General features: G+C 42.2%; 1 protein-coding gene across 2 annotated transcripts; it reads left to right on the forward strand.

Annotated features, from left to right (window-relative positions):
- The first annotated feature begins 768 nt into the window (after window positions 1–768).
- Window positions 769–22,638, forward strand: angpt2b (angiopoietin 2b). Of its 2 annotated transcripts, XM_026156043.1 has the most exons (10): window positions 769–1,631; window positions 8,010–8,165; window positions 8,849–8,970; window positions 10,786–11,018; window positions 11,261–11,385; window positions 14,467–14,568; window positions 18,061–18,227; window positions 21,146–21,276; window positions 21,539–21,707; window positions 21,827–22,638. In XM_026156043.1, exons 1-9 carry the CDS (start codon window positions 1,314–1,316, stop codon window positions 21,697–21,699), a joined length of 1,515 nt encoding a protein of 504 aa, XP_026011828.1. In that variant the 5' UTR covers window positions 769–1,313; the 3' UTR covers window positions 21,700–21,707; window positions 21,827–22,638. The 2 variants fall into 2 exon arrangements, with proteins under 2 accessions (XP_026011828.1, XP_026011827.1); XM_026156042.1 differs by having other exon boundaries at window positions 21,539–22,638.

Raw genomic sequence — 22,638 nt, forward strand, 5'->3', positions numbered from 1 at the left:
CCTTAGAGCGATGGATCCCTTCATCTCCCATGTCCTCCATCTGGTTCAGGGATTACCACCATGGCAGGTAGCAACCACCTTGAAGCTCCAACTCCATGTCAATACCTCAACAATACAGGTGCAAAAGGACAATGAAGTCCACAGGTGGGACACCCTCCAGTACACCTGGAAGAGAAAATGTCCAAAATGTTCTCTTCTTCTTTTGATTATGCATGTTTACAGCAGAGCCATAGTAATAGGCTTGTTTCTGCTAGTTTCATTTAGATTGTAAATAATCTAAATGAAAGACTGAGCAAATATCAGTTTAGCCAACAACTGAAGGCAAAACAGGCATCGTACTGCAGGGTTTGAAAACACCAAACTAGTATTAATCAGTACTGCAACATAACAAACGTGATTCCTAATCAAAAGATAAGAATTTGACATAGTCAGTTTTTTTGTATCGTTTCAGGTAAACATGTTCTTTACCAAATAATAATTGACATGCCAGTAAAACGGTTTTAAATTAAAAAGACACAGGAAGTGGAGAGAAGGAAAGAGAGAATGAGAAGGAGCAAAAGGTTTTCAAAGAGAGTTCCTAGTTTTTGGCTCTTGTGGTGAGCTGTGTGTAATTTTTGCAGCTTCCTCTTCTAACCCCCCTGCAAACAGGAGTAGCGCAAGAGGGAGGGAGAAAGTAAAAGAGGGAAGGGTGGTTGACTGATTATGTGCTCAAGAGGTGTGTGTGGTGAGGTACACAGCTCTCTCTCTCTACTGCTTTAAGAGCTTTACCGCTTCAGCCAACATCCTGAAGCAGGCCTCTCTTCACTCCTCTCCCCTCTCTCATCCAGACCAATGTATGGACTCCAGGAGCTTGAGTAGACGGCAGTGAGGAAAGCAACTTTTCAAAAGAGAGATAAACGGTGGGAGGGAAGTCTGCTGTTGGCTTCCTGGGCTGAGCTGCATGTGCTGGCTGGCCGGGTGTTGGAGTTACAATAGGAAACAATTGCCTTTTTTCCTGTGTGTGTGTGTTTTTGTATCCACCCCTCACAAAGAACAGCTGGACTACGAACTGGACTGGAGAAAGACTTCTGGATGCAGCAGCAAAGTGGAGGATCAGCCAAAAGAGGACAAGTGAAAGTGATAAAACAGAGGCTGGAGCAGCAGGAGTTGGACTGAGAATACAGGAAGAAGACAGAGGCAGAGCATTCAGGGACAGAAAAATATAGAAAGGGCAAAAGGAGAAATTGATCTCACTCCCTTGCCAGTTCTCCCAGGTGTGGTGGAACCTTCTTCCATCTCTCTTCTCCCATCCCTTTACCTCTCTTGACCCTGACATGGGCCGCCTGCTGGCCCTGACCTTCACCTACCTGGCCTATATGCTGGCCATCGCGATTGCCTCAGAGCGCCAGCAGCACCGTGTGCAGCACGGCCCCTGCAGCTACACTTTCATCCTCCCTGAGGTGGAACACTGCCATCCCTTAAAGGACTTCCAGGTCACAAATATCCTGCAAAGGGACTCCCCACCTGAGGCCGAGCCCGATACAAGCCAAACCAAGGAGAGCAAGGCCCAAAAGGAGAGGCCTTCCTGGCAAGAGAGGAAGCTGCAGAGTCTGGAGAGTGCCATGGAGAATAACACTCAGTGGCTGCAGAAGGTAAGGTTTCTGAACTGTTGACTAAGGCGACCACTTCCTCCTGCCATACCGTGTTCTTCTTGTCTTTTTTTGCAATGTCGCTTTCAGCTCGCAGATCTTCAAACTAAATGCTGTAGAAGCACCGGATGTCCACAGAGTGCTCCATCCGATAACATCTGTTGACAAGCCCTCATTATTGATAAGTTCACTGCTTAGCTGGGATTTCCTGGATGCTTGCTGTATGGATATCTGGCTCCATGACAATACCTAGTGTATGAGTGTGTGTCTGAATTTAAGACCACTGGGATGTCAGAACTCCCTGTTGCATGCAAGTGGAAGAAGAATGGATAAAAAAAAAGTTTTATAATATCATCACATGGTTAAACCTTCTAAATGAGTGTTTTCGCCCCCACGAGCAACAAGTATACAAAACTTCTACTCTTGACTCATGTTTTAGTGGATTTATGAGCCAAAGTCAACTCAAATGCTCTCTGTACCAAACCCAATGTACATAAAAACAGTATCATCCTTTCTCAGTAAGATGGTGTTGGACACATTTTGTCCTCATTGGATTGTTAGCCTTTGTAGCTCCGGTTGACTCAGATTATGACTGAGTAAAATGAAATGATGTAATGTAAAATGGCTTCACAGTGGAGTTTCCATTCCTAAGGTTATCTGGGCAGGGAATCAGTGTTGGGCCATTGTTTTGGACAGACTGACTGAGTGACTGACAGGTCACCCCTCTCCACCCATCTGTCTATTCTCGTCTCCATCTCCGCCAGTATATTTATGGTATGCGTTAATCCCCAGTTTGATTATAAGAATTTGTGTTGGGTGTTTAGACTGGCCGACTGAGTGCAAACACATATCTGAGGATATGAAAATGTGGTTTTGTGAATGCCAAAATGTTTCCTCCGTTGCTGTCACTTCACCCTTCCCACCATATACACTCATTTTTAATTCTTTCCTTTCCCTCCTGACAATTCTTTTCCATCCAACTTTGTCATTTCTATCCGCACCTCTGATGTGATGAATGTGTCTCATCGATCATGAGCTCTCAAAACCTTCTCCCATTCTGCTCACGTTCACCTGAAATGGAATCGAAACACACACATAAAAGCACACACTGATATACCCCTGTGTATTCGCTCTGCGTGATACTCCATCTATGAACTGGAGTCACGCCTTCCATAGGAAGCATCTCGTGGGGTCATATTATAAATATATACGTGTGTGTTTGAAATATGGAAAAAGGAAGAAAAAAACACTTTGTCCTCACGCATATCGTTTACAAAGCTCGAGCTGAACTGTAGAATTTAAATCTTCACATGCTGCTCTCATCTTGGACTCATCTTGGACTCTAACTTTCCACTTTCTCCACCAGAGATGTGATATAAGCGGCTATAAACAAAAAGCAGTAAAACAGTCCCACAACATGTACAGAAAAGCCTCTGCTGACACACATCGCGCTCCGTTGCCAACATCCTCCACATAACGTCTGGAATGAAACTAAACGATCCAACATTTCAACAAGTAACCCCCAGCAGACTAAACTGATGCATAAATGATCAAACTGTAGGTGGGATTTCAACAAAAACACAGCATTACTCTAGAGAGACCTTTCTTTTCAATTGCACAAGGGTACGCTGAACTTTGACCCCAGATGGCAAAGCTTTTTCAGCACCTTGTGAGGCTCATTAAGCCTATCTGCATTCTGCAGGTTTTGGAGGAACGTGGTGGTATGGATCTGGAAGAGCTTCAGGCACATGTATGAGTGTGTGTCGGTGTTTCTGTGAAACCTACGATCTCCCTCAAAGCTCCCCTGGGATGCTACGACCCTTACTGTGAGCTTTCTACCAAAACCCTATGAAAGAAAACACACACCCACGCATACAGATTTAGGAGCACACACACACACATACTAATCCACCATGTTCCACAGAGTAAACTCTGAGTGAAGTCCAACAGGACTGTATTAATGCTCCAGATTCCTCCTGGTGTTTCCAAGAAGAAACTGGTGTTTGTTTTCTTTTGGAACAACCCCCAACATCACCCCCATCGTGTCCCTTTTGCTCTCTGCTGCCCTGAGGGCTTGGCTGCTTTTCTTAGTATGTTTCAGAGGCTGTGGTTATTATGCTAATGCAGAAATATTGCACAGATCAAGGTAGCTAGCTGACCACTGGTGACCTGATATTTTGGCTGCTCAAAGTATTAAACCAAAGTATTTCTACCACATTACTTACATCACTCGATTGGGCTCCATTAACTTTCATAGACTTACACACATTTTTCCTTCGTAAGTGGTCTGATTCTGACTGCTGAATTATTAAATCTTAAGTGCTCATCTCAATTACAAAGACACAGTTTCACTTATGCTGCAGTTTTGTTTAGTTGAGTTTTTCTTTTTCTTTACCACAGTCTGTGGGTGTCTTGGCAGTCCTCACAGCAATAAATAAAGTGACACCGAGACAAGAATAAAATTCTGCCCTCATGCTACTGGCTGTGTTGGTGCTTTGAGCTAAATTGTAATGTCAGGACCCCAGCTGTCCGATTTATCCAGTAATAGATCCAGACATTGCAGTCAAAACTACAAAGGTTAGTGTTGTCATGGTGTTAAAGGACAATTCAGGGTATCTCCGAAGTTACTGGGATGCATTTTTGGACTTTCTAAAAATATACCTATCCCTAAAAAAATATTGCATTAGCTAACATCTGGTAGCATGCTTCTGTTCTTGGTACCAGACCCATCATTAGAAAAACATAAATACGAGCATAAGATGGAGAGATGAACATCACCCTGCAGCAGATAATAATGCAGATATCAGTGACAACAGATACACCACAGGTTAAGCGAAACACAGGATGAAGGGTGGAGCTGATGTAGAGGTGGGTTGCAAAGTGGCTTGGAGTTGTCCCGCAGCTGGAGATAAACAGATCTGCTGGGACCTCAGTTGAACTAATGCTGTTTAACATTGCTGCCAGTCCATCTATTAACTACTAAGATGTGAATAACATGATGAAAAATCAAAAAGTCTGGATTCATCAGGTGGGTGTGTCTGTTTTTTTCCTGACAAGCAGGAACTGCCAACCCCAGGTGAAAAACAAAATCAGCAGCCACATTGATTTATATTCTTTGTCGTTGCCCTGTTCAACCTACAGAACATGGTGTCAACCAGAGGCAAATCTTTTAACAGACTTTGCTGCTGTGAAAACAGGTCGCAGTGTGAAATGCATCTAGAGTTTTTTGTACACTGCACAGCTTAAACAGACTCTCTGTCTCTTCCATTGCATAGAGGTGGTGGCAGAAAAAATCTGTATGATTAAAGAGCAAGTCACAAAAGTTTCACACAGAAGTTTCTCTAGATTTCTGCTTTTGCACTGTCAAATCACTATTTCCATTCTCGCAGTCGTACCCATCCTGTTGCGCCTCCGTCTATCATGGTCATTTGCCAAAACAACGTGCACACATGTTTCCCCTCCCTTCTGCAATTGTAACCAAGAACAAGCGCGTCCATTTGCTCAGTAATTAAGATATCAGGGAAGTCCTATGATTTTCTCAGCACCGATCCCTTCTCTCTTTCGTATATACACAATAAAACGGAATTATGTTACATCCCAAAAGCAATTTATCTGGCTGCATAGTGCAGCGAGCGACAGCAACAGCGAGCGAGCATTTGGCAGAAGGGGGATGGAGTACATCAAGACTTCTGAATTGAGCTCTGGAAGAAAGGATGTAATAGGAACACTTTGGACAGGCAGGCCCATAGCAGCCCTGAATGCATAAGGCTGATTACGATGCAGGGATCTTTGGTTCTTCTTTGGAGTCTGCTTTAATCCGCTTGGTAATCTCTTCATAACCTTCATTATGAACGGATTTCCCCCCCCCCCCCCCGCAGTCTCAGTTGTCCTAAAATAGTAAAATATGAGGGAGGGATTTACAGAGAAAGATTGAAGGGAGACACTTTAAAAGAATGGGAAAGTTCAAGAGACAAAGAGAAAGATTACTAGCAAGCAAACAGTTTGAGTGCAGATTCATCTCTATTATCCCACTTAAGTTAGTATTTTTTAAACTTAATAGAAAGAATTATAATGACCCCATTCCTCCACATATTTTTTTAGGCGAAGAAACAAACAAGCAAACAAATAAACCACCAAACAAACAATTGTCTGGTTTGAATTTCCTTCGATTTTTGTGGATAGCCACTCATTAGCTGGATAATTTTGAGTGCTTTCTCCTCAGAGACTTAATTTTCCACTTGTGTGGTTTAATGAGTACAGTCTGATCTTTTCTCCCCAGAAAAATCATAAATATTAATGTTCTCGAGTTCGATATTCTACTCTGCTTTATTGCAAAAGGCACAGGCCATTGCCCGTTAAACGTCAAACAAAACTGTATCATTCACAGTAGAAAAAGTGAAATTGGACTTCCTGATGCCGTTTTCTCAAACAGACCACATTAATAAGAAAATCTATTTATTGGAACAAGATGGATGTCATCCTATTTTTACTCCCGGTGTAACATATGATGGGTTTTAGCCAATGCTTCTCTCTCGGTGCTTGTGATTGATTACAGAGTTTAGGTGACTATCCCTGAAGTCCTGCTCATGAATATCTTGATGTCAAACTCCCAGTATATGCTTTCGCTTCTCTTTCTGCATACCCACTGAAATGCCTATATATTCCATCATTTTATGAATGTTAGGTGATTGGCCTGAGGTAAACCTGTAGATGGATGGATAGATGAGTGGAAATACACTGCAAATGCCCCGGGGATACTAAATTCTGTGACTCCATCACAGTGTCTGAAAAGATTGAGGTAAAAAAAAAAGGGCACACGACTTCAAGGTTCAGTCTTTCATACTGCATCAATGTCCTAGTGAATACATAAAGCACATTGCCTGCTAAAATCAAGCAGCAATCCCTTGGGGCTGAAAAATGAATTGTCAAAAAACTGCAGTTCCCCTAGTGGCCATTTGAGGCCAGCTTCAAGTAAATCAGTAAGCCCTCATAGACCTTTGTGTTAAAATGCTCAACTTTAGCCACTAAAATAACCTTTTACAGCCTGGCAGTAAATACAGTGCTCATCTGAACACAGATCCTGCCCCAGGGCCGTACAGCTATCTATTTCCTTATGCGGTCGATCATTATCTCTCTACTATTAATAACCCAAAGAAGTGAAAGATTTCTTCCAAATCTCTCAACAAAGTCATCCACTAGTGTCCTGCACTCCTCCTCCTGCTCATCACTTAATGACTTAGAGTTGTACTGAAAGTCTGAGGTGTACAAGATGAACAGGAATGGAGACAGCAGCAGAAGTGATCCTTCTTACTATTTAGATGGGAGTAAACCCTCTGCAGTATGTGGATGATTGTATTTAGATTTGTTCTGTATGTAACTGTGGAAGGCCAAGAGAAGTTATTCCATGCATTTTCAATAGGACCAAAACTAGTCTCTCCAGTACTTCTGTTGCATACAATATGAGAGCAACTGCTCGATAGTCTTTATGCTCTGATAGTGTTGACGTCTCTGGTGCAGGAACCAGACAGGATGTTTGCTATCTACTCCTTCTTCAAAATGGCGTCATAAATGGCGTTAGGATCACAGACACAAGGCAAGCACCAGGAGGAGGCCAGGAGTCTTAGTTAAGTAGGGGGAGGAAGGGGAAGAAGAGGAGAAAGGAAAAAAAAATCAGTAAAGGTAGTGAGTGTGTGTGGAGGGCTGTGAACTAAACCTGCAAATGAGGTAAAAAGGTTTACCTCATTTGCCCTCTCCAGGTTGCTCACTGGTTGTCTGTCTGTCACCTTAAAACCAGTGATTTGTTTTTCATTCTTCTCATTCTGCTCAACTTTAACCTCCAGCTTCCTCCTATAGGAATCCTTGCATTTCCTCAGCTTCACTGTTAGGTCCCTCTGAACTCTCCTCAGTTCCTTCCCGTCCCCACGTTTAAAGTCTTTCTTATTATTATTCAGGAGCCTTTTCAGGCTACTAGTGATCTGAGGATTATTGTTCGCAACTGCATGGATTGGATTTTTGCAAGGCCTACATTAAGTGTTGTGACTGTTGATTGACCGATGTGCCATACACACAGCTTCCTATGCTATTTACTGACCACAGCTGCCAACAAAGGCAGCTGTAGCTGGTAGTCAACTACTGTCTGAGAGTCTTCACCTCTGTCGTTTCCAATCACTTTGCTCACAACTTAGCACTCGACTCCCTCTGGTCTAAATGTGGTGGTTCTGACTCCATAAAATTAAAATGCTAATACTGAGGCTTCACAATTTCCACAAACTAATGGGTGACTTCATGGTGGCCACCTCCATCCTTCATATGCAGTGCATGGATAAAATCTGATTATTACCAACACAGAATGAGAAAATTATCAGCCTGTTCTCCCCACAGCTGGAGAACTTCATCAACGAGAATGTGCGCTCCGGGGTGGAGGAAATAAAGAGAACTGCGGTACACACCCAGACAGCTGCCATGCTCGAGATGGGAACCAACCTCCTCAGCCAATCAGCAGAGCAGACTCGTAAACTGACAGATGTTGAGACCCAGGTAAGCCTATCAGCAAAGACCAGAGCGAACCTATTTGCAGCCAGTCCAAATGAAAAACTGTGGGGGCCACACCCATGCAAAAACAAATGATGTCACTTGGGAAACGCTCGGTGAACAGCTAATTAAATGTAAATCAGATGTAACCCGCTGAGAAGCCATGCCCAAAGGTGGCGGGAAATGCTCTAAAACAGCTGGTATTTGGTCCTGCAGGCTCTTGATTGACACAGTGAGTCGAGCTTTGCGTCTGACAACAAGCCAATTAAAACACAAAGCTTGGTAGCACAACACAGATGTGCCTTCAATTATGCCACAGATTTTGTTATTACAGACCAGGCTGTTTTTGGTCCCGTTGCTTTCTTTCTCTCTTATCAAAGCTTATATAAAATTTGCAACCTGTGCAAATAATCCGAGCAGCTTTGTTCAAGTTTTTGTTTTAACCGCGACTTCAAAACATGTCACAGGTGCACATGAGATCATCCTTGCTTAAGTTTTGATTATAAGATCAAAGAAGGCAATTTCACGAGCTTTGTGATGGACAGTTTATCCCCAAGGGTCCTTTTTATGAATTCCCGGCGAGCGCCCTTTATTTTTCCACTCCACATCTCTCACCGTTCTCATTCAATCTTCTTTAATGTGTGATAGATTTTTTTTCTTGCTTATTGTTTTTTTTTATCAATCTATAGGTGTTAAACCAGACAAGCCGCCTGGAGATTCAGCTACTTGAGTACTCACTCTTCACTAACCGGCTGGAGAAACATATACTTCTGCAGACTCAAGAGATCTCTCGCCTCAGTGATAAAAACAGGTGAGAACACATACAGATTTTAAAAATCTGTCTGTAAGACTTGGTTCGTGCTATTTTCCTCATCAGTTTTTCCTTTGCTAATGAAATAAGATGAAACATAAAAAAGCAAATACTCCTTTGAAAAAGAATGCTTTCTCAGGAAAAGGCCACTTCATGGGTATTTTGAAAGGGAGACTATAAAAGCCCCGCAGAGATTAATGCACTGTATATGCACATGCATAAACTGGCCCTTCCCATACTGCAACTGCAAAGAAATATGTTGAATGAGCTCATCAATTGTGAACTAGAGGGCAATTAGACATAATGCGCATTGTATAAGCGTGTGTGTTTGTGTGTGTTTGCTAGTAAATGGGCAGTGCAGTTAGGAGGGGTTTCCCTTTCTTCTCTCTAGGAACACAGGGTCAAGTAAAGGCCAGGAGGTTAAGGGCTGGGCTCTGGGTGGATTGAAAGGGAGCCAGTTTTCTTTCTTTCTTTCTATCCGCTTGTTTATCATTCCATCCATCTCTACCAAGTGTGACCAACAGAGAACACAGTCCTCCAGCGTTCTAGCACCTGTTACACATCTGGCCCCGCTCGACCCCCCGTTCTGCCCTTCGGCCCTCATCTTTCAAGACGGTGACGCAGATCGGACGTGTAGATAAATGAATCTGTCTTGACAAGGGTAAACTCCATGACAGGGTGCATGAAATTAGAAATGTAATAGCAGATTTGCGGAGAGGCAGCTGTGGAATGAAAGGGAAATAAGGGCTCCACTAGTTGGATGAGGCTACTGCTGCTGAGCATTAAGGGCATGGGGCCAGTTTTTGAACTGCTGCCAAGCTAAGAAGGGGCAGAGAGGCATGTTTGCTTTCATAGGCATTATATGTGAACTAGTATTGGCAGGAAGTACAGCACACTGCAGCAAGACTAGTACCAGTGTATATTTTAGAATAATAATAGTAAATAGCAGAATATCATAACCAGAACAGTATAATTGCCCAGGTCGCACAAGAAATGTTCCGTCAACTTACACAATCATTGAAACATTGCTGTGCTGCCTTTATGCCATGCTTTGCACTGTGATTGAAGCAAAGCGCCCATAATGGAGAACAATTTCTCATCGAGTGTTTTCCCACAAAGCAAAAAAATAAAATGGAAGTGAGTGAAAAGAAAAAAAAAGTGGCTTCGATTGATCCAGCTTTCTTTCCCGGCCACATACTGAGCTGCTGCCTAAAGTGGGAGATTGAAGATCCATCTGCGTGTTCACGGAGCTCAGAAGTAGCTTGTTCAATCTAGGTGGCTGGATTGTTTCAATAAATAACTGCTGCAGACTCATTAGTCAAAGCCATAAAGATCAAGCTGCAGGGATTTATGGTGCTCGTTTGGACGTGGGGGTGTGCCACTTGTGTGGCGCGCGCGCGCACACACACACGCACACACAACACACACGCAATCAGGTTGTTACCTCATTGCTATGATCGAGCAGCTTAGCATGCAGGCCATCTGCGAGTGCTGCTGTGGTACAGGTGTTTATATGATGTTAGCCCAATGAGACTGTGGAGCTGATGTCTATTAGTCATCCTTGTATAAATGTGCAAGTTTGTGCAGTCTCCACTGTGAAAGGTAAATGCTGAATGGATGGATTCTGCACCCCCCCCCCCCCCCCCCCCCCACACACATACACACACACGCTTTTAATCTTCATCCTCCAAACAATATGCATTTAACAATGGTGTTAGTGCTGCTTCAGATGTATTTTTCATTAATTTTTTCCTCTCTTTTCAAGAATGCTCTATAAAGTAGAAAAATTCACTTTCTCTTTCTTTGCTTTGACAGTTTTCTGGAACAAAGGCTCTTAACCTTGGAGGGTCGGTATGGGAGGGAGCTAAAAGGTCTGCAGAGCGAGAAGCAGCAGCTTCAAGAGCTTCTCGAGAGGCAGAGCCAACTGGTCAGTCAGCTTCAGCACGAACTGGGCAGCTCTTCTCTTAACAGCACCTTACTACAGAGACAGCAGGCCATGCTCACAGATACTGTGCAGCAGCTGCTCGCTGTGGCCAATCACTGCAATGGTAAGCCTTAGTAAGTTTACTGTGCAAATGGCACTATAAATATCAATTTCTAAACAAATATAGCCAAAGGCAGCTTGTAATTAACATCTGAGACATGCTATATATGTACATGCTTACACTGCAGACACAAAAGGCTTAAAGCAGAGTGTAAAGCTTCGAGAGAACTCACATATGGGGTTGGGATTTGTGTGCAAAACCCGTAAGGTTGCCATCTGTAAACACATGTTTGCATGTTTCTTCAGAAATCTCCAATATGCCCAAGGAGGAGCCGCTTAGTTTCAGGGACTGTGCAGAGATCCTGCGATCTGGAGTGAAAGAAAGTGGAATATATAGCATACGCCTCCACAACTCCACACAGACTGTCAAGGTAGTAAGACTTTAAAGGCCACTGGCCTTTTCTTGCAAATATCACCTAACCGACTCTGACATGAAACTTTCTTTTGGTCTGTGTGTCTCACACAATTTAACACTAGAGTTATTTTAACTTGGATTAATTTTATAGTTTTTTTCCCCAACCCAGAGTCATTATTTTGAGCTGCAATAAATACAGGGAGAAAAAACAAAACTAGTCTGATGTCATGGTAATATACTAGGGATTTGGTGTAGAGGTGATGGAGATGTCATGCTGTGTTACAGAGAGCTAAAATAATAAGCAACAGGAGCATTATGCCCTGCAGGCTTTATGGTGAGCGAGAGTGCACTGCAGAATGCAAAGTCAGAAAAGCCTAAGAGGTACCTCTACTGATCTCAAGTAACTAGCCCTTGGTAAGTCAACCATGACATCCACCAGCAGGCTATTCATATTCTGAGTCACATCTAGCATTCTGGGGATCTTAACTCTCAAAGCCTTACAGGGCAAAAAAGACAGGCTGAAGCAGTGTTGTTTTATTCATTATTTTCAGTCTAGTTAGCTGTTGGCACCAACTCCTACTGCCTCTGCCCCCCTCCCCCACCCCCTGTTCTTCCTCTTTATTTCCTGTGGGCAAGGCAGCCAGGTGTTAGGCACTGGTGCCATGTGTTTCCTGCCAACTGGGGCCAGTGTACATTTCCACTGATACAAGTTAGTACTCGTGAAATCATTGCTGCTTTCAATCTACGCCATCTAATTCAAGTTGCAATGTGGCTGGCAAGCTGGGTGGCTTCATAAAAGTGGGGCACATACAAATTGCCCTATTTTCAAAGCCGAAAGCCAGCTTTCTCTACAGACAAAAGGAATACAAGAATACATGTTTAATGCATAAACTGGATATATGAGGCAGATTTAGCGGGCCATCCATTAGGCTCTGTGAATGATGATAATGATTACAAAACCACATAGTTAAGGGTCTGTTTTTTTCTTCTTTTCTTCCTTTTTTGTGTCTCTTTTCTGTATGTTTTTGAGAACTCCATTCGTAGAAAGTCCCTTTATCACATTGACCATAAAGTCATTATTTTTTTTTTCTTGAAAATCCTAATGACCCTTGAGCTTCCAGTGCTTTATTGTAATGGATTTGGCCCTGGCATGCCTTTCTTGGCCAATAACAAGTCTATTTGGAGTATTAAATATGAATCTGGTCTAAATCAGAGTAACAACCACATTTGGGAAATGACTTAAATTGAGAATTCTATTTCAAGACCCTGTTTTTGTATTCGGTGTGATGCCTTTAAGGTCAGAACATTGGCCTAATGTGCCAGAGTATAATCACACAACACTGCTGGTCTGCTGTGTATTTCAGGGTAAATGAAATTCTCGGAACCATCTGAACACTTTAATTTCTTACTAAAAAAAATTAACCTGCAATGTGGATGCTTATATGCCGTGACCAGTTCTCCCTCAACTGATCTGCCCCTCCCTGAGCCTGGTTCTTTGGGAGCTTTCTTCCTGTTAACGGGGAGTTTTTTTTCCTTCCCACGGTTACCAAGTGCTTGCTCAAAGAGAGTTCCCTGATTGCTGAGGCTTTCTGAGTTGTTATGATATACAGCACATTGTGGCCACTCTTGTTGTAATTTGGTGCTATATAAATAAAACTGAATTGAGGTTTGGTTGGTTGAAGACATTCAAGCAACTATTGGTTGTATCCACATTCCAGAGTGTAAGATTGTTTCTGAAACACAACTGTCGCTGACAACATTTATAATTTGAGGAGACAACATTTTATAGATATTCAAACATAGTGCTAAAGAACACTAGTCCAACACTGCTTTGAGGTATGGTGAGTACAAGCGTTCAATTAAAATGAATCACTGAAGTATCTAATCTTACCACCCATGGGAGAAATTCATTTAGCACACCTGAAGGAGGCTGGAAGAGGTCCAATTAAATACCTCAGATATCTAAAGTAAGTCCCTGGACAAGTTTAGATTTCAAGATCTGTCACGAGACAAACAAGTAAAATGAATTCATATTAGTTTGTTCAAAAATCCATGGAAAAACCTGCGGCCAAGCAAGAAAGAAAGCAGACTGTGTAACCAGAAACGCAGAAGCCTCGTCCTCAGCTGCTACACAAGGGATAAGAGAACATGGTGAGGTGAAGTTTTTTCTTTCCCACCTGGGTTGTATCATTGTGACAACCTTAGACGCAGAGTTCCCGAGGTTTCCGAGGCATGCTTTAAATAACAGAAAGGCTGCGGTGTGTTTTATTTCTTCATGTCAATTCTTCACTTAGTGTAGACAGCTTTGGTTCCTTAAGAAGTGACATTTTCAGATTAATCCCTCTTTAAGGATACATAGACTCAGGAAAGATTAGACGTCAGTCTCAGATGGTTTAAAATGGGAAACATAGGGAATACTCAATGTCTGACATATGTTCATCATTTGTATCATTTGTATGATACTTCATAGACTATTGAGATGTTTTAGAACATTTTTTTTCATTTTTGAATATAAAATAAATACTTTTTGTATGTCATTAAATTAAATACTTATTTGCAAAGTAAATCTGCTGCAGGACTTCCTGCATTTTAGACTCTTTTAGTTGATTGTTTCGAATTTACAGCATCAGACTTCTTTCTTTTCATTCAGTCTTAATGCCATTTGAAAAAAAACATCTCCAATGGATCTGCTCTGCACCAACTTAATGCCAACCAACAATCAGTGACAAGCTGGTTAACAAAGCCAAGCAGTTAGCTGATAAAAAGCCAGAGAGCCCTCACAGCAGCTGGTGGGGAATACAGGATCGGCATTCACCAGGTGGCTTGAAGCAGGAGTCCAAATGAATGTTTTGCCTCTTCTGAATAGAGAACAATCACTGTGGCAAATGCTCTATGTTCTGTATCAGCTGCAGTTGCTCTGATGCTTCTTTAGTTGGATAAAAACGTATTGATGCACGCACAAACTTGAAGGGGACTTAATGTGGTGGTTCTTGGACTACCAAGAACAGGTCTTCTTTAAAGACAGCTTCAGATGTACTTCTTGTAGACACTCACCCCTAATGAATAATAGCTTGTTTTAGCTGTTTTCTATTTGCAGGTGTTTTGTGATATGAAGACCAGAGGCGGGGGTTGGACGGTGATTCAGCACAGAAGAAACGGTTCCGTCGACTTCCATCGTGGGTGGAGGGATTACAAAACGGTGGGTTCCCCAGCCAGATGGCAGGGCCACTTTTAAGCTCAGGTCTTATGGTATCAGTATTGCAGGACTGGACAGGAGGTTTCAATAACTTTCCACGGGTGCTTTGACACAGAGAGGTGAGGGAAAGCAGCTCGCCTGTGATCCCGGGTGACCTGCGCTTGTTGTATTTGGCCGCCCTTATGTTCTCCACAGCCCCCCCCATGTTATTGCACCTGCTCTCACTCCCTGTCCCAGCCATACTCCCACACATCCACATAAACAAATATGCACAAACACACACACACTCACGTGTCACGCAGCACTATTATTTGCATCCATCCTCAGATTCCCCTAAGCCTTCCTGTGCAGGGATATGAGTGCGTTGATGAAAGAAACCGAATTTCCAAATGCAAAGACCACCCTAAAACAAACTGGATACAATACAATTGCGCTTGAGAGACTGTGAAGTTGCTCCAGCGCTTTGGCTGGGAATCGAGCATGTTTTAGCACCTTTGGCTTTCATTTTGCTTGGAATTTAAATAATGCTCTTTTTTTCTGATTCCATTTACAAAGTGTTGCACAACAAAAAAAAAAAGCCAGTGCTTGTAAAGCTTTTACAGACAAAACAAATTTGGGATTTTTGACTGAATGGAAGAGCAATTTTTCTTTCACCTATGCCAAGAAATCAATTGTCATTGCTCGGTTTGGAAATTAAATGCATAGCGGAGTGCGACTGCAAACAGAGAGAGTGGGAGAAAGAGGGGAACAAAAAACGCCTTAAAAACTATTGAAGGACAATATTTTTACAAGTGGATGATAAATATTTGGCTCCAGCTGTGGCGTGGGAGGACAGGGGCCCCTGTAGATGCCAGATAACGTATGAACCATAATGCTTCACTTGCCCTGGTCCACACACAGTATTCTCAAAGAGGTTGTCTCAGAGTTCATCGAATTTTGCACCCAGACGTGCTGGAAAGATAATAAATGTTCCACAGCTCTTTATTTGAACAAAAAAAAAAAAAAAAAAAAAAAACACAGCAAAAACCAAGTTTGACAGGGAAACAAGGTAACTTATATTTAAGACATAAACATTTTTTTAAAGCCAGTCGTGTAGCATAACCCAGTCAGTTATGTAGCACCACAAAAGTGAGACCGATGTGTCACGAAAGGACGGGATGTGCCAAGCGCTGACCCTGGGAATTCAATGGACCTGGCCGAGTTGCACCGAGCTGTTTCCACCTCCTCGAAACAGTCCTCGGTGTGTGTGTGTGTTTGTTTGGGGTTTTTTTGCAAAGAGCACACGAGGGGGGCAGCAAGTCAGACACAGGAACTGCATTGAACATTGAACAGTGGTCAATAAAAAAGAAATTACCTGTGCAGACCAAATGCCTCACTTCTGAAGTGCTCCCATTTTGGGCTGAAGCCCAACAGGAGATGGCTCAGAATCGCATGGCAGATGTAGCACGACAGACCCACGCCCGGTGTTTTCTCATGGTGACACACAGATGGTATCTGACAAAACTGGGCTTTTCTGCAAGCCATTTCATTCCCCCATATTTAGCAGTTTGTGCTCAGTTACAGACTATTATTTGTATTATTTCTTCTTAGCACTATCGCTCACTATTTCCTTACTTTTGTTTAATCCTCTTTACTCCTTATGGAATATAGGACTTAGACAGTTTGTCTCCACATCACATCCTGTGCTCTCTGAAAGTTATTTTGGCGATTGGGTCAGCAGCTTTCAGTTTATCCATGAAAGATTGCCTCCATATCTGCTTGGGGCATCCTCTTCTTTGCTTTCCTTGGGCTTAATTGTGCCACTGAGGATTTAAGGAAAAGGCAATTGCTATTTAGAAAAGCAAAATAACTGACTATAGTTTATACAGTACAGTGAATACTAAAATTACTGTAACCATCAGATTTAAAAGTAACGTTTGTAATGAGCAATGTCGCCTTGATGTTTCTGGAGGTCACTTGATTTTGGTAGTACTACCCGAATCTTCACTGGACAAACTGGCCGTGTTAGACTGCCTATGAAGCTCTTACAGTGCACCTCTGTATCCTCACAGGTCTTCTAGCCCATGCCAAAGGACTTTAATGAGTACGCTGTGAGTTTCCTCTGTTTTAATTTTTCAGGAAACTCTGCTAAGGATAGTGAGTTCCAGCACAAACAGATATTTGGTGGTTTTAAGGGACACAGGGTCCTCTAGAAACTCTCTTTGTTTGCTTTGACTGACTCTTAGCTGCACGTTAGTGGCCATGCAGAGAAGACCTGCAGCTGTTTCTGGTTGTGGTAGGTGTTTCTCTTCACCTTTAACAATGATTATGTCAGTAGTTATGTCAGTGGCTATTAAGCTAACTATTTATTTGTTAGGATTTTTTCCCACTGTGTGTTTAAGCTGAGTCAGTTTTCTGGCCTGTTTTCTTGATTCATGTGTGTTTATATCAGTTTGGGTCAGTGTAGACAGAGTTTGTTTGTATTTTTTGGATTGTTTTTTTTTGTTTAAGCGGTTAATGTGCTGTCTTACTTTATGATCAAGCCTAGATCTGCTTATTTTAACTTCGTTTATGGGCACAGACATCATTATTTGACTTTTTGTATGATGGTTTTCTTGTTCTTCGTGCCTGACCGGCTGGGTCTCTCACATTACACCAGTAAAATAATGAGAGAAGAAATGGCTGCTAAGCCTATAAATGCACAGAGATCTCAGTGTGAGGTAGCTGATATCAGTCTGCATTATTTATGAATTCCAGCTATTATTCACTTTTTGCCATTGCTAACTGTTGCACAACTTCTACATTGTACAGTGCTGGGAAATGAAGTGCAGTTAGCTAATGCTAAATTGTTAATGCTATAGAGAGTAGGGCTGATTCTTATATATCGCTTTCCAACTGTCCTCGAGCACTTAAAGCACTTTATACCTGTCTCATTCACACACACAGACACACACACGCTCACCTGTGCCTTAGTTCTTTTTATCTATATTGACACACTCCCATAATGAACACATCAGGAGAAAGTCAGGGTTTAGTATCAAGTATCATTTAGCATGTAGACTGCGAAGCAGCCAGGGATCGAACTACCAACCAGTGTTATATTTTAGGCAGTGGAGTGTGTTTGTGTGTGAAGGTTTTGTATAATTTATTGCTGTTTATCAATAATACTAAAAATATTGTTATTGTCCAGGTCTAAAGTTCAAACAAACAGCCTACAAACTCACAAAGCCAACTGTTATTTTAATTTGTATTTTACATTTGCTTGTGGAGATTTTGTGCTTTGGGATTTTGAAGTAAATTAACATGTCAGCTTACCGGTCTTTAGCTTTGGGAGTTGAGTATTTCACTTCCTTTATTCAGTCTTAGCCCATCAGAATGATATGTTTCACTTCTTAAATTGAGGTCCATTTTCATATTAACTCTGAACATACTTGGCAGGCTGCTGATAAAAGCATCCCCCCCTTGTTAGGATATTTTCTTTTTTCTATTGTGTCTTTTTCTTTGTGTCTAATCCAGGGTTTTGGAGAGTCGTCTGGGGAACACTGGCTGGGGAATGATATCATCCACGAGCTGACCAGCTCCCAGGATTACAGTCTGCATGTCCAGCTAAGAGACAGAGAGGGGAATGAAGCCTATTCGCATTATGACCACTTCTACATAGACGGAGAGGACAAAAACTACAGGTAACCAAAAAGCATGAACTGTAACTTGTGTTTCTTTAGCTTGCAGCAATGCTTTTCTTGTATTATTGAATGACTTGGTAATTAGTACATGATTGGGCAAGACTTGACAACATGCCCACTTAAAACACCCACACTCTGATCGAAAATTTAATTATTTCTTTTTCCCACTTTCTCAGAAACATGACATGAATCGGCTCTTAATGAAGGTGTTTTATTTCAGAAGTCAGTGTAAGTGCTATATTAAGAGCTGTCTGTTGTGAACACTATAATGGCGGTACAGTGACACCTCTTCAGCTGTCACCTTTGATGCGGGCGCGGGACTCTCGGATTAGAAGCCGTTATCAACGGTTAAAATTCGTCTCTATGTTTTCATTTTTCTGGGGTTTTTTTTTAAATCTGCGACCGCTGAAGTGGAGGCAGCAATTGGACTGTTTCTAAAAGAATGTCATTCAAAATGATGAGCCAAGTGGAGGGCAAGCGGGCACTTTTAGTTTGCCTCTATTTTTCTTTTCCCATCAATGCACCTGCTGTTTCCCCCTGAAAATCCCCAAAGGGAGCCACATCCACTAGAGTATAACAGGAACACTAAGCAATACCTGCTCGCAGCCAGAAACTGACAACTCACACAAAGCCCTTTGGTAACCCAGCAATCACTAACAAGATTATGTGTGTGTGTGGGGGAGTCGGGGTGGGGTGAGGTGTGAGAATGCCGAAGCCATGTAGCTTCTAAAACAGACAGAAATGTAATATGAGGTTAGATTAGATAGAAATTCACAGGAATTTGCCCTTGTTTGGGGAACGTTTATGGAGATTGATGCTCTGAGAGATGACAAATCATAATCACATGTGGAGGTATGCTTCCAAGACGCCTAATAGGGCAGCAAAATTGCATTTGCCTGAGTTTCATCCCCATAATTAGCGTGATGAAACGCAGCCTTTCAACATTTAGCTGTAGGCTACACTGTGTGAGTTGAAGCACCTGAGTGCATATAACCACGTTCTGTCTAACCAGTTCAATGTGCATCAGATTCAGCTAGCACCCCGAAGAAGCTGGGTTGTTTTTTTTATTGCAACTCCCCAGCTGGAACTGTGGTGCTATGCAGCTCGTCAGCCAGAGCAGTTCTCATCCTCGGTGCATTCGGTGCACTCCCCAGAGCTGCATCAAGGTCTTCACCTAAAACTCAGTAACAAGATTCATACATTAATCATCGATATGACAGACCACCTTTCCCTTCGAGGAAGCCAAGAATAGCTGCACTTATAGCAGGGAAAGTAGTCGACATTCTTTTAGCGTAACTGTATCTCTGTCATTAAGCCATACAATAACAATATAAAAGACAGTCACCTTGAAAAGGGTTAGCCTGTGGTCTGTGGTATTGGTATAATAGCTGAGGGAAAAGAGAAAAAATAAAACACATCTGGAAGTCATGGCTAATGCAAATGTTTTTCGGGGGTGCTGGAGGAGCTGACACCTTCTGTAGGCCACTCTTTCCAGTAGCATATTCTGTAAGCTTGCTGTTGCCATTCTGACTAATTTGATTGGTCCTAATTTGCATCACATCATTGAATTAGCATGAAAAAACCCATCCTCATGCATGGCTGAACCTTTCCCCACATCTTGACTGGTCGTGACAGACGGCTTAACCTGGTTCTGCTCACGGATCAGTTGGGTTCTCTCTGTATTGTTGCACCACTATACCTCACAATATAAAATTTAAGATGAGTATTGTTGGGGAACAAAAAAAAAGTAATTAAATTTGATTGAAATTCTGTTAATGAACTCTGTGCTGTTCTAGCTTTTTTCCTGCCCCCCAGCACCAGCACCATTATCTCCTTCACCCCCCCTTCGTCTCACGATGTGTTGTCCTGCCCTGCGGTGAACTTACAAATTCAAGAGGAGGATTCTTCACTTAGTCCTCACAGACAGCGTGCCCCAGGCTACATGGGAGGAGGAGAGGGGGGTCACATAACTCAGGGGAGAGTGTGGCACTAACTAGACAAAATGACAGGGCAGAGGAGATGCCAAACAGCGAGACTGACCTTGTCTGCTCTCTTTAAAGCAGTCGTGATGTGCGCGCACACACACACTCTCACACACAGATGCGGAATCAGACGCAGAAACGCACACACACCCAATTGCCGGGCTGGTGTATGAAAATAATTGAGCGAATCAATTTAAGTTGGATAGAGATTTCTTACAGGCGCCGCTGCTTCACAAAGCACAGCATGGAAGAAAAATAATGAGAACTTCTTTAGGTTACTTTTTATACTGATGTTGAGACAACAATGGGGTAACAATAGGAATGCTGGAGTCGTACTGTACATATGACAAAAAGGATATGATATTATATTGTGGTATATAACTTTACATATTTCTATTCATCTGTTTCTTTTTGTTTTATCTTTGTAAAATAATAAATTGACAAATTTTATTTGAATTTAATGATGAGCTCGACAGGCTTTCATCCAAAAATACACCCCTCTTACAGAGTTTCTTAATAAGAAGAAGGAACGGTGAAAGAGAGGAACATCGGATTGTGCCCTCTTTAGGAAGCGGTTTACTAAAACCAAATTGTAAAGTCTGATATTGCCAGAAGCTGTGAAGAATCAAAGTTCGACAAAGGAAAAGTGAACAGTAAGAAGCCAATTCGTCAACCTCATCCTGTTGGTATCCTGTGGTATTATTGAAATACAGACAAACTGGGTTAGTAAACACAACTGTGCCGTGTTCAGTTTAGCAGAACACGATTGGATTACTTTAGAGATACTGAGCTTCAGCCAGTTTGGGGGCAGTTTCCACTCACTGTCATTTGCAGCATCCAACAAGTTGCCCAACATGGCTTTAAATAATGAATAGGAGCGCCTGCAGCTGAGCTTTTTTGCTGAATTTCTATATTCATTTTTTTTTTCCTCTCTAGCCTTCATGCCGAGGGCTTCAGCGGCACAGCTGGACGAACCAGCAGCCTCTCCCACGCTGGAAGCCAGTTCAGCACCAAGGACAGAGACAATGACCGCTGCACCTGCAAGTGTGCGCAGCTCGCGTCAGGAGGTAACGTTGCATCAGTCACCTGCTGTCGCTCAACCCACATCATCTCAATCTGTCTCTCCTCATAACCCGTCTTGTAAAGAAAAAAAAAAAACGATATCCACTCCCTTGTAAATGTCCTGAAGTGCATTTCATTTCCCTTCTGCGCCAGTATAAAGTTACTGCTGACTTACAGCTGTACATTTGGGTGTTACATTTCATGAGCTTGCATTCAATTAATTCTGACTTTTACCTTGAACTTTTTGCCACACTTCCTCTTCTGCAGGATGGTGGTTTGACGCTTGTGGTCCGTCCAACCTGAACGGCATATATTACCCTGCCTCCTCCAGCGTGGTTCGCTACAATAGTATTAAGTGGTACTACTGGAAGGGTCCAAATGTGATCGCTACCATGACAACCATGATGGTTCGCCCAGCTAATTTCTGATGATGTTGGTATGTACTTGCCACCGGATTGTGAAGTGAATGTCATCACCGTTAAACAGAAATATACAATATCCAAGAAAATGTGTATTTTTGGGAAGACACTCAAAGAAGGCTTTCGGTGATTTCAGCTTGTGGACATTTTGGAGGGGTGCTTTAGCAATCGCCTGGGGACATATATTCAGACTCACCGCAAATGACTGTGAATTCCTGAGTGAGGAAATCCACGAACCGGAACTATTCACAAAGGTACTCGGGCTATATTTTAATAAGGATTGTTCAGCTGTGAGAGGAAGGAGACAGAGTATGAGCTTGGCTACAGACAAAAGAAAAAAAAGAAGAAATAACACATCACTTTATGCAGTTTAAAAACCAGTTATGCAACCCCTAATAAATGATGAAACTTTAGAAATGTTATAACAAAACTTACTTTTAAGGATGGATAGAAAGTGAGTACATCAGAGAGACAGCTCAGGTTGAGCAGTTTAGAGATAAAGTTAAAAGAGGCGAGGCTGAAATAGTTTGGACAGAGGAGGAGGGACGGTGGATATATCAAACAAGGATGTGGAAGAGGGAGCTGCAAGGCGGGAGGAAAACAGGAAGACCACAGAGGATGTTCGTGGGCACAGAAAAGGAGCATTAGTGTGCTAGGCATAGGGTGAGATGGAGGTAGATGATCTGCTGTGGCTAAAAGATGAAGCAATGAAAACTTTTGTTGTGTATTTGATGTAAGATAATTTGGTGACACTTTATAACAGCCATCATTAATAAAGGATAAATTAATTTTTGTTTATTTTGTACTTTTTTTTTTTACTGCTTAACAATAGAATAATAATGAATCTTATTTACTAATTGATTAATAAGTGGTGTGTAAATCAATCAATCTATGAACATTATCTGCACGGCTATTGTAAAGTTTATAAAATGTGTTACACTTGGTTAA

Source organism: Astatotilapia calliptera, chromosome 22, assembly GCF_900246225.1.
Source record: "Astatotilapia calliptera chromosome 22, fAstCal1.2, whole genome shotgun sequence".
NCBI lineage: Eukaryota > Metazoa > Chordata > Actinopteri > Cichliformes > Cichlidae > Astatotilapia > Astatotilapia calliptera.

What these genes read in the sequence shown, in the direction of transcription:
- angpt2b (XM_026156042.1), top strand. Translation starts at nt 1,314, where the DNA reads ATGGGCCGCCTGCTGGCCCTGACCTTCACCTACCTGGCCTATATGCTG. An exon ending in CGCCTCAGTGATAAAAACAG is followed by an intron (nt 8,971 to 10,785) that starts GTGAGAACACAT and finishes TTGCTTTGACAG; the next exon opens with TTTTCTGGAACAAAGGCTCT. An exon ending in TGCGCAGCTCGCGTCAGGAG is followed by an intron (nt 21,277 to 21,538) that starts GTAACGTTGCAT and finishes CCTCTTCTGCAG; the next exon opens with GATGGTGGTTTGACGCTTGT.